At 43.8% G+C, this 15,562-nt stretch overlaps 1 protein-coding gene across 1 annotated transcript; it reads right to left on the reverse strand.

The window, feature by feature from the left end:
- Positions 1–1,327: 1,327 nt before the first annotated feature.
- On the reverse strand, positions 1,328–14,733 carry GSDMA (gasdermin A). Its single transcript, XM_057535183.1, is given in 13 exon segments — positions 1,328–1,570; positions 2,093–2,166; positions 2,887–3,001; positions 3,486–3,547; positions 3,550–3,639; positions 4,311–4,331; positions 4,847–4,873; positions 5,265–5,312; positions 5,828–5,908; positions 5,911–5,923; positions 6,753–6,816; positions 6,818–6,916; positions 14,708–14,733. Coding segments are annotated over 13 exon segments (963 nt in total).
- Positions 14,734–15,562: the final 829 nt, after the last annotated feature.

The raw sequence follows: 15,562 nt of genomic DNA on the forward strand, positions 1-15,562 counted from the left end.
ATGGATTAACGCAAAGCTTTTGTCAGTGGGTCATGAATTCTTGGTGAGCGAGGGAAGCAGCCTGGGTAGGGGGTGTCTAAGAAGGGGGAGAGTCTGACTCCTGGGGCCAAAAACCTTGCAGAAATTATTCCACCCATAAAATTATTTTAAAAGAGATTGGTGAAAGATGTTAAAACCCAGCTTTAGGCAGAGGAGGCTGGTATGAACCCAGCAGTTTTACGAGACTGAATGTCTACATTAGCTCTTCCACGTGCCAAGCCTACCCACATGACAACGACCCTAATTGAGGGCAGAAGAAGGAAAGGTGAAATGAGAAGATAATATCACACTTTCTTTTTTAAAGTTTTGCATCAGTCTAATTCTTGGGTATCGTTTATTTATTTATTTTTACTTATCTGCATTTTAAAAGAAATTTTATTATTATTTTTTTGGCCGTGCCGCACAGCCTGCGGGGTCTCAGATTGAACCCGGGCCCCCTGCATTGGGAGCGTGGAGTCTTACCCACTGGACCACCAGGGAAGTCCCATCTTCTGACTTTAGAATCTAGACTCCATATTCCACACCCTCACAGTTCTTCTCTGAGCATTTTCCAGGTGATCTGAGGACCACATGATAGTATTCATGTACATATAATCTATACGTAGTATGATAATGTTTTTTTTTTTTCTGGCACAAATTAAGAATTTCCTTAGGATAGATTCTTCAAAGAAAAACACCAAAAGACATTTCACCCAAGGTGAAATAATATTTTTTTCATCAATTCCAGTAAAGCTTGATTTTTGGAATCATAAGCGGTAGGGGTTTTACCCAGATGATGTACTGGAAGATCTACAACTGGATAAACCATTTCCTGAGCTGAGAGAACATTTTCAGTCTTATGATTTGGATCATATGGGGGGAAAACGTCCACAGCCACACTCCATAGATTATAATCATCGCTAAATATTTAGCACAGTGGAACAGTGAAACAAACGGATGAACACCTAAAATGTATAAAGAAAAAGAGGACTTCAGGTATTTGATTAGATAGGGGGTTCTAAAGGGGTAGGGGTTGGGCTAGGAAACTATTTAATTTTGGTTTTGCTGAAATGGTTCATAGTTTTAAAAGTTCGAGTGTTTCCACTTTAAGCATCAGCAGGTGGGTTGTGGAGCCATGGGGCAGGGGGATATACAGAGCTGGACAAGTGGAAATTGATTATCTTGGGTAATCAGCTAAGGTTTCCATCATCCTCAGCCTGCTGGCTCCGAAATGCCCTTGCGTGTCAGGACAGGGCACAATCAAGTAGGGAAGGCCTTAGGGAAGCAGGAAGCCAATGGAAAAGGCAAGTTAGGAAGCCTTGGTCAGTAGCTGCAGGAGGGAGAGGCCAGCGTAAAGGGCACAGAGGCAGGGAAGGGTGACTGCATCCCATGTATACTGGGGGCCCGATCTCTGCACTTCCAGGCCACTCAGCTCCACTAGGGCCTCTGTGAGGGTCAGTTCCTCTTCCCCAAGGGAGGAAAGCAGCTCCTGTTGCAGGGGGAAAACATCCTCTTTATCCTGGAGGAAATTCTGTTCCATTGTGCTCTCCATCTGGAAGGAACCAAAGTAGTATGAAAAGAAAGAACTAGAAACCTCTCTTCCTTTTTCCTAACTCAAAAAAACCATGAAGAGGGCTACCGTTCTTTTACTATAACCCCTTTTGTTACATTGCATGACAACTCTGTCTGGGCCTTTTAATAAATAACCCTGAATGATGAGTGGCACATTTGTTTTTAGCCCCATTTAACAGAGGAGTGAATTGAGGCAGACTCAGAGACATTAAGATTTGCTCACATCCCTTGGCTAGGAATAAACCAAGTCAGAGTTTTCTGTCTCTTCTCCTAGGATCAGGTTGAAAAACCCAGATAGTTGCCCAGAAGTGTGCTCTTCTCCCTCTAGTTGTGAAATAGCAAACAGGAAGAAACATGGAGAGAAATGAGAAGTGGGCATGAGCTCCTGAGATAAGACAGAGGCCCTGGAGGATGGTTCTGTCATTAGGCGAAATTGTATCTTTCCACTGGTTCTAGCTGACTCCTTCCCAAACTCTCCCCGACATCTGCCATTTTTTCTCACCAGCTTTAGCTGCAAAGGTAAGATCTTTTTCTCCATGGATTGTACCAGCAGCTTCTGTTGGGCTTCACTTAGCTCTGGAGAAGAAAAGCAGAGAAAGAGATGTGTGGGTGCAAAGGGGACTACAGGCTCCCACTGGGTGTATTTCCAGAATGTCGGCATCCATTGATTCCTACATTCATCCATGGTTGAATGCCTGCTCTAGGCCAGGCATCTTTGCTGGATGTGTTAGGTAAAAATCATCTTCTTTTCACTCAAGGAACTTGCAGTCTAGTGGAGAAGACAAAGTAACATGCAATTATAATCAGGCTGTGACAGGAGCCATAGCTGAGGGTCTACTTTGGTCTTGGTGTTTGAAGGCAGGCTTCTTGAAGGAACAAACACCTCAGCTTACACGTGAAGGTCCAGAGAGTTTTTCAAGGTGGGGGAATGTTTCTTGCAGAGGGAAGAAGAGAATTCAGGGTCAAGATCAGAAGATGTTATCCTCAAATTAAAGCTAACAGATATCGATATAAAAGTGATGAGCTTAGCTATATGTAGAAGTTTTAAGTACATGGCTGATAAAACTGGGGTTATTTCCCAACCTCTGTTAGCAAGACTAGGCTATGATGACCAAGTGACTCCTTGGGAATGAAACCAATTTTTAAAAATGTAGATATAAACTACTTAACTGTAGTATAATTTGCCTGACATTTACTTATTTACTCATTCATTCATTTTTTCATCTGGGCATTCATTTAGTGACTCATTCCTACCACTGAATAGGTATATAAATGAAGACCTCACTCCCCACTTACCTGTTAGAGCTCCAAGGAATTAGAGGACGGCACCCATAGCCTCCTTTGAGAGTAGGATATCTTTTGGGAGTGCCTCCAGGGTTTCTTCATGTCCTTTGTCTAGAGCTCCTTCAAGCTGTGGGGAAAGTTGGGTGACTATTTAAAATAACACAGTTAAAGGGCATAGTGCCTGGCACATAACATTCCCTTGAGATGTGTTAACTATCTCCATTTCCTCGTTTCTTTTTCAAGGTATCAAGTCCTGAAAAGTATTGGACTCCTGGGTTCCTTGGTGTCTGAGCCCTGGACTCTGGAAAGGAAAGGTCCAGCCCCCTTCCAATGGAGGGGGGGCCTACCCTCTGTCCATGAGGAGGGAGCATGTGCTTTGGGGGAATCTGCACTGTTTGCCCTTCTCCAGAGGGACACAGGGAGCAGTGGCGACCCTGGCAGCCCGGGGAACACTTGACCAGCCTTGGGGAAGGCATCCACTGTCTATTCCTCTAGCCACTGCCCACCTTCTGCCAGATCCGTCAGATCCCCCACCAGCTGCACTGCCCACACACACCTCCACCAAAAGCCTTCCTTCTTCTGCATCTCCTACACTTCCCTTGGGTCCTCACCGTGAGCTCCAGGTCTTCTAGCTCCTTTTCCTTCCCTAAGAGTTTGCTGAGGGAGCTGAGCGGGAGCTCTTCCTTTCTGGGCTCAGCTTCTCCACTTCCCGGGTCTCCCTTTGAAACTCTTCTTTTAGGGTCCTGAAGTCCTTGTGTACCTCCCCTGTGGGGACAGTAGATGTGGTACACTCCCCATCAGTTCAATCAGTGCTCTCCCTGTAGGCTTCCTTCACTCAGCCCTGCTCAGGCCCCAGGCTCTGATGCCCCCGGGCTTTGCTCTCTGCTGGAGCTTGTCCTCTCTTTTTGCTTGACCAAGGAACACAGTTATGAAGTCATCCCCCAGCCTTGACTTGAGGTGTTGGGGGTGGGGTGGTGGGAGGGGGTGGGCCAGGACCCACATTATCATCCAAGACAGGCGTTCATTCTCCTTGAGATCCCAGGCCCCATCCCGGATCAGTAGACAATTGACCACCCTTTCTCTAAGACCCCAGCTAAGAGTTGATAAGGAAGGTCTATTTTCCCTTCTCAAGAGTTAGTTGACAAAGAAGAATAATTCTGGTGACTGAGTAAAGACCAGGAGGGGACTGCTCCAAAGAGCAATGGGTCTAAACCCAGGGATGTGGGTGGATTAAAGATAGCTTGAACCTTGGCCTGCCCCTCTAGCGGCCTGGCATCCTAGGAATATGTCTGGCCTGCTTTGGAAAGGGTGGCTTCCTGGAAGTGCCTGCAACCCCCAGCAACTGGGACTCAGCACTTGTCTTCCCCTCCCTTCACCCCAAGGTTACTTCCACTGCCTTCCTGCCAAAGTCTAGGGAGAAACACAAACTTCCTTACCAACATCAGATGCCTGGATAACTGAGGGGAAAAACAAAACAAAACAAAACCATTTAGAATGCAATCCTCCAAACCAGTAGCCGTACCCAGGGGATGAGACATGAATGAGGAAATATATCCTGTCTCCTGGGACATCCCAGCCACCTTAAGGATGCTCTTGATCCATTCGTGGAAGGCAGGACTGGGGCAGCACAGAAGCTAATGCATTGTGAAAAGGGGCACCTGGATTGAGTTGGCATCACTGTGACTCAGCAGCTCCCACCCCGGGCGCTGGGTGGCGTATGACAGGTTATAGTTACTAAGGCCTTGAGGACAGAAGTCGGAGGCATCAGACCACCTGGGCATCTTGTCCAAAGACTTTCCCCTTCCACTGCTTTTTCCTAAGCTGTTGGAATTCCTGCCACATTTCAGAGACAATAGTTTGCTGAGATCTGCTCTGCCATGTTCCTTGTCAGTCCCAGAGAGAAGGGAAGAAAAAGATTGGAGTTTTAAAATTCTGTCAAGAAAGTTGCAGTGAAATGACAGGAAACGCTTACAGGTGAGCTTCTCCTCTTCTGGCTCTTCTGAAGACAGAAACAATACACATATGTCAGCATAAAACCTCTTTGTGCCTTTTTATCTAGAGCAGTTGTCAAGGCAGCTTTATCAGTGATTATTATAAAAACACAGAGCTCACCCGCCCCCGCAATTTGAGCACACAAACTGTCTCCAGTATTTCTGCTTCTGATGGTGCCTTCCGGTCTCTTTCTGCTTCTCTGTCTCTCTTGGGCAAATTTCTGTGCCTCTATCTGCCTTTCCTAAAGTTGAGGATAGATATATTTCGGGCCTTGGGAAACAAAACCAGGGGGCTCCTTGGGGGATTATGGTATATCCTATTAGAGGGTGCAGGATTTCAGCAGATAATGTCAGGGGTAGGGAGGAAGATGTGGGGAGCTAGGAAGCAATTTCACTCACCGCCGGGAGGGAAGGTTTGCATGTTATCATTGCAGATGTGTGGAATATCTGTAAGGAGCAAGAGAGGGGAGGGCGGAAGGACGCTTAACAGCCGTCCCAAATTTTCTTCTCTGGTCTCAAGCCCATGGGCTCTGCTAAGGGCTAGGACCCTGCCCTCGAATGCCTCACCTAATCCCCTGCTCCACCTCTATGGCTGGAAGTAATCATTGCTTCCTCTGTAAATCCTTTCCTATGATACCACTCTTTCCTACCTTGCATTCTAGTGCTGGTGTCTGTGTGTCTGTTTCCTCCAGGGGCCCCAGACTTCTTGAGAGCAGAGACTGTGCTCATTCATCTCTGTACTCCCTTCCCCCATCTAACACAGTGCCTAGCACTCAGGAGATGCTCAGAACCCAGGTGTTCCTCACTCCCTCTCCATAGCAGCCTCTGCAGTTCTGTCTCTGTCGGTTGGACCACAATACAATACACTCCTTTACTCCTCCCCTGGCGTTGCCACAGGAGGGGACCAGGATGCCTTAGGAGTGGTGCGGGTAATTCTTGTCTTGAGGGGAGAACGTGCTCACCCCACTCATCTTTGCCTTTGACCATCAGCTGTCTCACTCGAAATGCCAGGATGCAGCCCTTGGGGATGGTGACAGCCTCCTGTGGTTTATGGATCCCTAGGCGTAGACAATGAGGATTTGTGAATCTGCAGAGATCCTAAGTATGAGACATTGGGAGTGAGGGGTGGGGGACAAGTGGAGGGCCAGGCCCGAGAGCCTTTGGGGAGATCAGAAGTTGGGAACCCTTCAGCGGTGTCCCTGATCGCCTTTCCACCTGGTGGAGTGAGCTTCAGAGCTATTCTGCTCATTTCCGCCGATCATCCCTTTAATGATCTCTTTCTCTCTTCCTGGTTCAGACACATGAAGGAACTGGGCTCCATCACCTGCCTGTGCATCCCTGTCCCACTTTAGAGCTTCCATCCAGGCCCTGGTTCCTTCTTCCTCTTCGCCATCTGTCCCATGCTCACCTCCTTTGGGAAGCCTTCCATGACTACTCCCTACTCCCGGTTCCCACTCATATAGGGATAGGTATGTCCCTATAGATATAGATGTAGATATAGGTATGTAGAGCACTACTTGTTTACATTGAATTTTCTGGCCTTTAACCTCTGTGTCTCCTGCATGAGACGGAGAACTTTCTGACAGCAAGGATGCCTTTCCTGTAGATTGGGAGCATCGTGAGGGAAAATCCGCAACTAAGAGTGTCCCCTTCCCTGGTAGCTCCCTGTGGCATCTGGCACAGGACTCTACCCAGCTGGGCACCATTGACGATGGGGATGATTTGTTTCTGGCCAACTGGGGTCTGGATGTTGAAGAGCAGGGGGAGGAAGTGGGTCCTTTTCAGTATCCTGAGGGGGCACTGATCGGGTTAAGTAATGCAGCCTCTGAGGGTAAACTGAGTGTGTGTGTGTGTGTGTGTGTGTGTGTGTGTGTGTGTGTACCTAACCTGTAGCCGCAGCGGGGCGAAGAATGGGAGGGAGAAGCAGCCGTCAGCCTTGCCAACTCTTGCCAGTCACCTCCTGTGCAGTCTCTACCACCTCCATCACCACGTACAGGTTCTCTCCTCGCCCTCGCATCTCCTCCAGGAATGGGTGCTCTGCTGCCAGCTTCCTGTGGCAGGAGAAACATCAGGGAACCGTCCGGAGCTTTTACTCATCTGGGTCCTCCCCTTCTTCTTTTTTTAAAATAAATTTATTTATTTATTTATTTATATTTTTGGCTGCGTTGGATCTTCATTGCTGCGTGCAGGCTTTCTCTAGTTGAGGCGAGTGGGCTTCTCATTGTGGTGGCTTCTCTTGTTGCGGAATGCGGGCTCTAGGCGTGTGGGCTTCAGTAGTTGTGGCACGTGGGCTTCAGCAGTTGTGGCTTGCGGGCTTCAGCAGTTGTGGCTTGCGGGCTCTGGAGCGCAGGCTCAGTAGTTGTGGCGCACGGGCTTAGTTGCTCCGCGGCATGTGGGATCTTTCCGGACCAGGGATCGAACCCGTGTCCCTTTCATTGGCAGGCGGATTCTTAACCACTGCACCACCAGGGAAGTCCCTCTTTTCTTCTGTCATTCCCAGGAGTGAGGCCTGGTGGTATCAGGGGAAGTGTGAGGACTCTGCAGTGGGTAGGTTGAAACCCAGCTCTTCACTTCCTGGCAGGGCAGCTTCTCTGAGTCTGGGTTGCCTCATCTATAAAATGAGGATAATGATATCTACCTCCAGGGTTGTTGAGAGAGAGACTGGGTAACCCTCAGGCACAGCATCTGGTCCAGAATGGGGCCTCATGGCTGCTTCTTTTTCCCTTGGATTCCCCTCCTTTTCCTCCCTGTTCTTAGCCCTGTGTATATCTCCCGGGGTCCTTGCTCTCCATTTCCCCCCACCACCTCCCCACCTGCCTGTGCTGTGTGGCTTGCAGGATCTTAGTTCCCCAACCAGTGATGGAACCTGTGCCCTCGGCAGTGAAAGCGCCAGGTCCTAATCACAGGACCGCCAGGGAACTCCCTCTCTCCATCTCTTATCCTCTCTCTTGTTATTTACACCAGTTCCTTCTTTCCACTTGCTTACATATATAAACACGTTCTTTGACCTTGCTGCTTCCTCAACTTATCATTCTGTTTCTTTCCTTCACTTCAGTGGCAAATATCTCACAAGATAGGCCCATACCCACTGTCTCTACTTCCTCACTGACCACTCCAAAATTCTTTACAAGTTGGCTTCTATTTCCACTCCTCAACTGAAATCACAATGACTGCCTGCCCACCAAACTCAATGACCTTCCCTGACTTGACACTGGACCCTGATGTCCAAGCCCTCTGTACGATGCTGCCTTCTCCTGATCACACTTTGCTGTCTGGGGTTCCGCTCCTGTCTTTCTGGCTCCAAATCCTATCCATTCTGTCTGTGACTCATTTTCTAGGTTTCTCATTTTCTTTGGTTCCCTATAATTTTGTGGTCTCTAAGATTCTCTTCTCAGCTCTCTGAACTCCCTCCAACAGCTCCCCCTGCCCCATTCCTATAGTTTTAATCTTTAAATTGCTGACCACCACATACGTATCTTCACCTTGACTCCTCTCCTGAGCGCCAGGTCCTCATTTCCAACTACTTTTAACATTGTTAAAAATTGAGATATAATTGACATATAATAGTGCACTACTTTTAGGTATACAGCATAATGATTTTTCTTTCTTTCTTTTTTTTTTTTTTTTGGCCACGTATTGAACCTGTGCACCCTGCATTGGAAGCACAAAGTCTTAACCACTGGACCGCCAAAGCTACACTGTAATGATTTGATATATGTATATATGGAAAAATGATTGGGAATTCCCTGGTGGTCCAGTGGTTAGGACTTGGTGCTTTTTTTTTTCTTTTTTTTTTTTATACAGCAGATTCTTATTAGTCATCAATTTTATACACATCAGTGTATACATGTCAATCCCAATCGCCCAATTCATCACACCACCAACCCCACCCCCCCACGGCTTTCTCCCCTTGGTGTCCATACGTTTGCTCTCTACATCTGTGACTCAACTTCTGCCCTGCAAACTGGTTCATCTGCACCATTTTTCTAGGTTCCACATACATGCGTTAATATACGATATTTGTTTTTCTCTTTCTGACGTACTTCACTCTGTATGACAGTCTCTAGATCCATCCACGTCTCAACAAATGACCCAATTTCGTTCCTTTTTATGGCTGAGTAATATTCCATTGTATATATGTGCCACATCTTCTTTATCCATTCGTCTGTCGATGGGCATTTAGGTTGCTTCCACAACCTGGCTATTGTTAATAGTGCTGCAATGAACATTGGGGTGCATGTGTCTTTTTGAATGATGGTTTTCTCAGGGTATATGCCCAGTAGTGGGATTGCTGGACCATATGGTAATTCTATTTTTAGTTTTTTAAGGAACCTCCGTACTGTTCTCCATAGTGACTGTATCAATTTACATTCCCACCAACAGTGCAAGAGGGTTCCCTTTTCTCCACACCCTCTCCAGCATTTGTTGTTTGTAGATTTTCTGATGACGCCCATTCTAACTGGTGTGAGGTGATACCTCATTGTAGTTTTGATTTGCATTTCTCTAGTAATTAGTGATGTTGAGCAGCTTTTCATGTGCTTCTTGGCCATCTGTATGTCTTCTTTGGAGAAATGTCTATTTAAGTCTTCTGCCCATTTTTGGATTGGGTTGTTTGTTTCTTTAATATTGAGCTGCATGAGCTGCTTATATATTTTGGAGATTAATCCTTTGTCCATTGATTCGTTTGCAAATATTTTCTCCCATTCCGAGGGTTGTCTTTTCGTCTTGTTTATGGTTTCCTTTGCTGTGCAAAAGCTTTTAAGTTTCATTAGGTCCCATTTGTTTATTTTTGTTTTTATTTCCATTACTCTAGGAGGTGGATCAAAAAAGATCTTGCTGTGATTTATGTCAAAGAGTGTTCTTCCTATATTTTCCTCTAAGAGTTTTATAGTGTCCGGTCTTACATGTAGGGTTCTAATCCATTTTGAGTTTATTTTTGTGTATGGTGTTAGAGAGTGTTCTAATTTCATTCTTTTACATGTAGCTGTCCAGGTTTCCCAGCACCACTTATTGAAGAGACTGTCTTTTCTCCATTGTATATCCTTGCCTCCTTTGTCATAGATTAGTTGACCATAGGTGTGTGGGTTTACCTTTGGGCTTTCTATCTTGTTCCATTGATCTATGTTTCTGTTTTTGTGCCAGTACCATATTGTCTTGATTACTGTAGCTTTGTAGTATAGTCTGAAGTCAGGGAGTCTGATTCCTCCAGCTCCGTTTTTTTTCCCCTCAAGACTGCTTTGGCTATTCGGGGTCTTTTGCCTCTCCATACAAAGTTTAAGATTTTTTGTTCTAGTTCTGTAAAAAATGCCATTGGTAATTTGATAGGGATTGCCCTGAATCTGTAGATTGCTTTGGGTAGTATAGTCATTTTCACAATATTGATTCTTCCAATCCAAGAACATGGTATTTCTCTCCATCTGTTGGTATCATCTTTAATTTCTTTCATCAGTGTCTTATAGTTTTCTGCGTACAGGTCTTCTGTCTCCCTAGGTAGATTTATTCCTAGGTATTTTATTCTTTTTGTTGCAATGGTAAATGGGAGTGTTTCCTTAATTTCTCTTTCAGATTTTTCATCATTAGTGTATAGGAATGCAAGAGATTTCTGTGTATTAATTTGGTATCCTGCAACTTTACCGAATTCCTTGATTAGCTCTAGTAGTTTTCTGGTGGCATCTTTAGGATTCTCTATGTATAGTATCATGTCATCTGCAAACAGTGACAGTTTTACTTCTTCTTTTCCAATTTGTATTCCTTTTATTTCTTTTTCTTCTTTGATTGCCGTGGCTAGGACTTACAAAACTATGTTGAACAATAGTGGTGAGAGTGGACATCCTTGTCTTGTTCCTGATCTTAGAGGAAATGCTTTCAGTTTTTCACCATTGAGAATGATGTTTGATGTGGGTTTGTCGTATATGGCCTTTATTATGGTGATGTAGCTTCCCTCTATGCCCACTTTCTGAAGAGTTTTTTTTTTATCATAAATGGGTGTTGAATTTTGTCAAAAGCTTTTTCTGCATTTATTGAGATGATCATATGGTTTTTATTCTTCAATTTGTTAAAATGGTGTATCACATTGATTGATTTGCATATATTGAAGAATCCTTGCATCCCTGGGATAAATCCCACTGATTATGGTTCATGATCCTTTTAATGTGTTGTTGGATTCTGTTGGCTAGTATTTAGTTGAGGATTTTTGCATCTATATTCATCAGTGATATTGGTCTGTAATTTTCTTTTTTTGTGTATCTTTGTCTGGTTTTGGTATCAGGGTGATGGGGGCCTCATAGAATGAGTTTGGGAGTGTTCCTTCCTCTGCAATTTTTGGGAAGAGTTTGAGAAGGATGGGTGTTAGCTCTTCTCTAAATGTTTGATAGAATCCACCTGTAAAGCCATCTGGTTCTGGACTTTTGTTTGTTGGAAGATTTTTAATCACAGTTTCAATTTCATTACTTGTGATTGGTCTGTTCATATTTTCTATTTCTTCCTGGTTCAGTCTTGGAAGGTTATATCTTTCTAAGAATTTGTCCATTTCTTCCAGGTTGTCAATTTTATTGGCATAGAGTTGCTTGTAGTAGTCTCTTAGGATGCTTTGTATTTCTGTGGTGTCTGTTGTAACTTCTCCTTTTTCATTTCTAATCTTATTGATTTGAGTCCTCTCCCTTTTTTTCTTGATGAGTCTGGCTAATGGTTTATCAATTTTGTTTATCTTCTCAAAGAACCAGCTTTTAGTTTTATTGATCTTTGCTATTGTTTTCTTTGTTTCTATTTCATTTATTTCTGCTCTGATCTTTATGATTTCTTTCCTTCTGCTAACTTTGGGTTTTGTTTGTTCTTCTTTCTCTAGTTCCTTTAGGTGTAAGGTTAGATTGTTTATTTGAGATTTTTCTTGTTTCTTGAGGTAGGCTTGTATAGCTATAAACTTCCCTCTTAGAACTGCTTTTGCTGCATCCCGTAGGTTTTGGATCGTCGTGTTTTCATTGTCATTTGTCTCTAGGTATTTTTTGATTTCCGTTTTGATTTCTTCAGTGATCTCTTCGTTATTTAGTAACTTATTGTTTAGCCTCCATGTGTTTTGTGTTTTTTATGGTTTTTTCCCTGTAATTCATTTCTAATCTCATAGCATTGTGGTCAGAAGAGATGCTTGATGTGATTTCAATTTTCTTAGATTTACTGAGACTTGATTTGTGACCCAAGATGTGATCTATCCTGGAGAATGTTCCGTGTGCACTTGAGAAGAAAGTGTAATCTGCTCTTTTTGGATGGAATGTCCTATAAATATCAATTAAATCTATCTGGTCTATTGTGTCATTTAAAGCTTCTGTTTCCTTATTTATTTTCATTTTGGATGATCTATCCATTGGTATAAGTGAGGTGTTAAAGTCCCCCACTATTATTGTGTTACTGTTGATTTCCTCTTTTACAGCTGTTAGAAGTTGCCTTATATATTGAGGTGCTCCTATGTTGGGTGCATAAATATTTACAATTGTTATAACTTCTTCTTGGATTGATCCCTTGATCATTATGTAGTGTCCTGCCTTGTCTCTTGTAACATTCTTTATTTTAAAATCTATTTTATCTGATATGAGTATTGCTACTCCAGCTTTCTTTTGATTTCCGTTTGCATGGATATCTTTTTCCATCCCCTCACTTTCAGTCTGTATGTGACCCTAGGTCTGAAGTGGGTCTCTTGTAGACAGCATATATATGGGTCTTGTTTTTGTATCCATTCAGTGAGGCTGTGCCTTTTTGGTTGGAGCATTTAATCCATTCACGTTTAAGGTAATTATCGATATGTATGTTCCTATGACCGTTTTCTTAATTGTTTTGGGTTTGTTTCTGTAGGTCCTTTTCTTCTCTTGTGTTTCCCACTTAGAGAAGTTCCTTTAGCATTTGTTGTAGAGTGGGTTTGGTAGTGCTGAATTCTCTTAGCTTTTACTTGTCTGTAAAGCTTTGGATTTCTCCATCGAATCTGAATGAGATACTTGCCAGGTAGAGTAATCTTGGTTGTAGGTTCCTCCCTTTCATCACTTTAAGTATATCATGCCACTCCCTTCTGGCTCGTAGAGTTTCTGCTGAGAAATCAGCTGTTAACCTTATGGGAGTTCCCTTGTATGTTATTTGTCGTTTTTCCCTTGTTGCTTTCAATAATTTTTCTTTGTCTTTAATTTTTGCCAATTTGATTACTATGTTTCTCAGCGTGTTTCCCCTTAGGTTTATCCTGTATGGGACTCGCTGCGCTTCCTGGACTTGGGTGGCTATTTCCTTTCCCATGTTAGGGAAGTTTTTGACTATAATCTCTTCAGATATTTTCTCTGGTCTTTTCTCTCTCTCTTCTCCTTCTGGGACGCCTATAATGTGAATGTTGTTGCGTTTAATGTTGTCCCAGAGGTCTCTTAGGCTGTCTTCATTTCTTTTCATTCTTTTTTCTTTATTCTGTTCTGCAGCAGTGAATTCCCACATTCTGACTTCCAGGTCACTTATCCGTTCTTCTGCCTCAATTATTCTGCTATTGATTCCTTCTAGTGTAGTTTTCATTTCAGGTTTTGTATTGTTCATTTCTGTTTGTTTGTTCTTTAATTCTTCTAGGTCTTTGTTAAACATTTCTTGCATCTTCTCGATCTTTGCCTCCATTGTTTTTCCGAGGTCCTGGATCATCTTCACTATCATTATTCTGAATTCTTTTTCTGGAAGGTTGCCTATCTCCACTTCATTTAGTTGTTTTTCTGGGGTTTTATCTTGTTCCTTCATCTGGTACATAGCCCTCTGCCTTTTCATCTTGTCTATCTTTCTGTGAGTGTGGTTTTTGTTCCACAGGCTGCAGGATTGTAGTTCTTCTTGCTTCTGCTGTCTGCCCTCTGGTGGATGTGGCTATCTAAGAGGCTTGTGCAAGCTTCCTGATGGAAGGGACTGGTGGTGGGTAGAGCTGGCTTTTGCTCTGGTGGGCAGAGCTCAGTAAAATTTTAATCTGCTTGACTGCTCATGGGTGGGGCTGGGTTCCCTCCCTGTTGGTTGTTTGGCCCAAGGCAACCCAACACTGGAGCCTACCTGGGCTCTTTGGTGGGGCTAATGGTGGACTCTGGGAGGGCTCACGCCAAGGAGTACTTCCCAGAACTTCTGCTGCCAGTGTCCTTGTCCCCACGGTGAGCCACAGCCACCTCCTGCCTCTGCAGGAGACCCTCCAACACTAGCAGGTAGGTCTGGTTCAGTCTCCCCTGGGGTCACTGCTCCTTCCCCTAGGTCCCAATGCGCACACTACTTTGTGTGTGCCCTCCAAGAGTGGCGTCTCTGTTTCCCCCAGTCCTGTTGAATTCCTGCAATCAAATCCCACTAGGCTTCAAAGTCTGATTCTCTAGGCATTCCTCCTCCCGTTGCTGGACCCCCCAGGTTGGGAAGCTTGACGTGGGGCTCAGAACCTTCACTCCAGTGGGTGGACTTCTGTGGTATAAGTGTTCTCCAGTCTGTGAGTCACCCACCCAGCAGTTATGGGATTTGATTTTACTGTGATTGTGCCCCTCCTACCATCTCATTGTGGCTTCTCCTTTGTCTTTGGATGTGGGGTATCTTTTTTGGTGAGTTCCAGTGTCCTCCTGTCGATGATTGTCCAGCAGCTAGTTGTGATGCTGGTGTTCTCGCAAGAGAGAGTGAGAGCACGTCCTTCTACTCCACCATCTTGGTTCAGGGCTCTCTTATTTTTTTTTTTTAATTGAAGTATAGTTTTTAAAAAATTTTATTGAAGTATAGTTGATTTATTGGGTTGACCAAAAAGTTCCTTCGTTTTTAAAGTAAAAATAAAAGACACATTTTTCATTTTCACCAAGAACTTTATTGAACAACGTACTCACTGGTTTGTTCCACTGTCTTCTGCCATTTTTCAGGCAACTTCATAATTCCATCTTTTCAAAACTTTTTATCTTTTTGAGTAAAGAACTGTTCCAGGTGCCTTTTACAGTCTTCCAGGGAATTGAAATTTTTTCTCTTTAAGAGAATTTTGTAAAGACTGAAAGAAATGGAAATACAAAGGTGCAATGTTTGGTGCATACCGTGGATGAATCAGAACTTCCAGGCAAGCTGTAACAGTTTTTGCCTGGTCATCAAAGAAACATGAGGTCTTGCGTTATCCTGATGGAAGATTATGCATTTTTTGTTGACTAATTCCAGACGCTTTTCGTCGAGTGCTGCTTTCATTTGGTCTAATTGGGAGCAGTACTTGTTGGAATTAATCGTTTGGTTTTCTGGAAGGAGCTCATAATAGAGGACTACCTTCCAATCCCACCATATATATACACAACATTCACCTTCTTTGGATGAAGACTGGTCTTTGGTGTGGTTGGTGGTGGTTCAAATCGCCTGCCCCACAATCTCTTCCATTCCATATTATTGTACAGTATCCACTTTTCATCTCCCGTCACAATTTGTTTTAAAAACTGAATGTTTTCGTTACGTTTAAGTAGAGAATCACATGAGGAAATACAGTCATGAAGGTTTTTTCGCTTAACTTATGTGGAACCCAAACATCAAAGCGATTAACATAACCAGGCTGGTGCAAATGACTTTCAACACTTGATTTGGGTATTTTGAGTATGTCGGCCACCTCCCACGTGGTATAACGTTGACTTTTCTCAGTTAATGTTTCGATTTGATTGTTATCAACTTCAACTGGTCTGCCTGACCTTGGAGCATTGTCCAGAAGAAATTTC

Source organism: Balaenoptera acutorostrata, chromosome 20 (assembly GCF_949987535.1).
Source record: "Balaenoptera acutorostrata chromosome 20, mBalAcu1.1, whole genome shotgun sequence".
In the NCBI taxonomy this organism is placed as follows: domain Eukaryota; kingdom Metazoa; phylum Chordata; class Mammalia; order Artiodactyla; family Balaenopteridae; genus Balaenoptera; species Balaenoptera acutorostrata.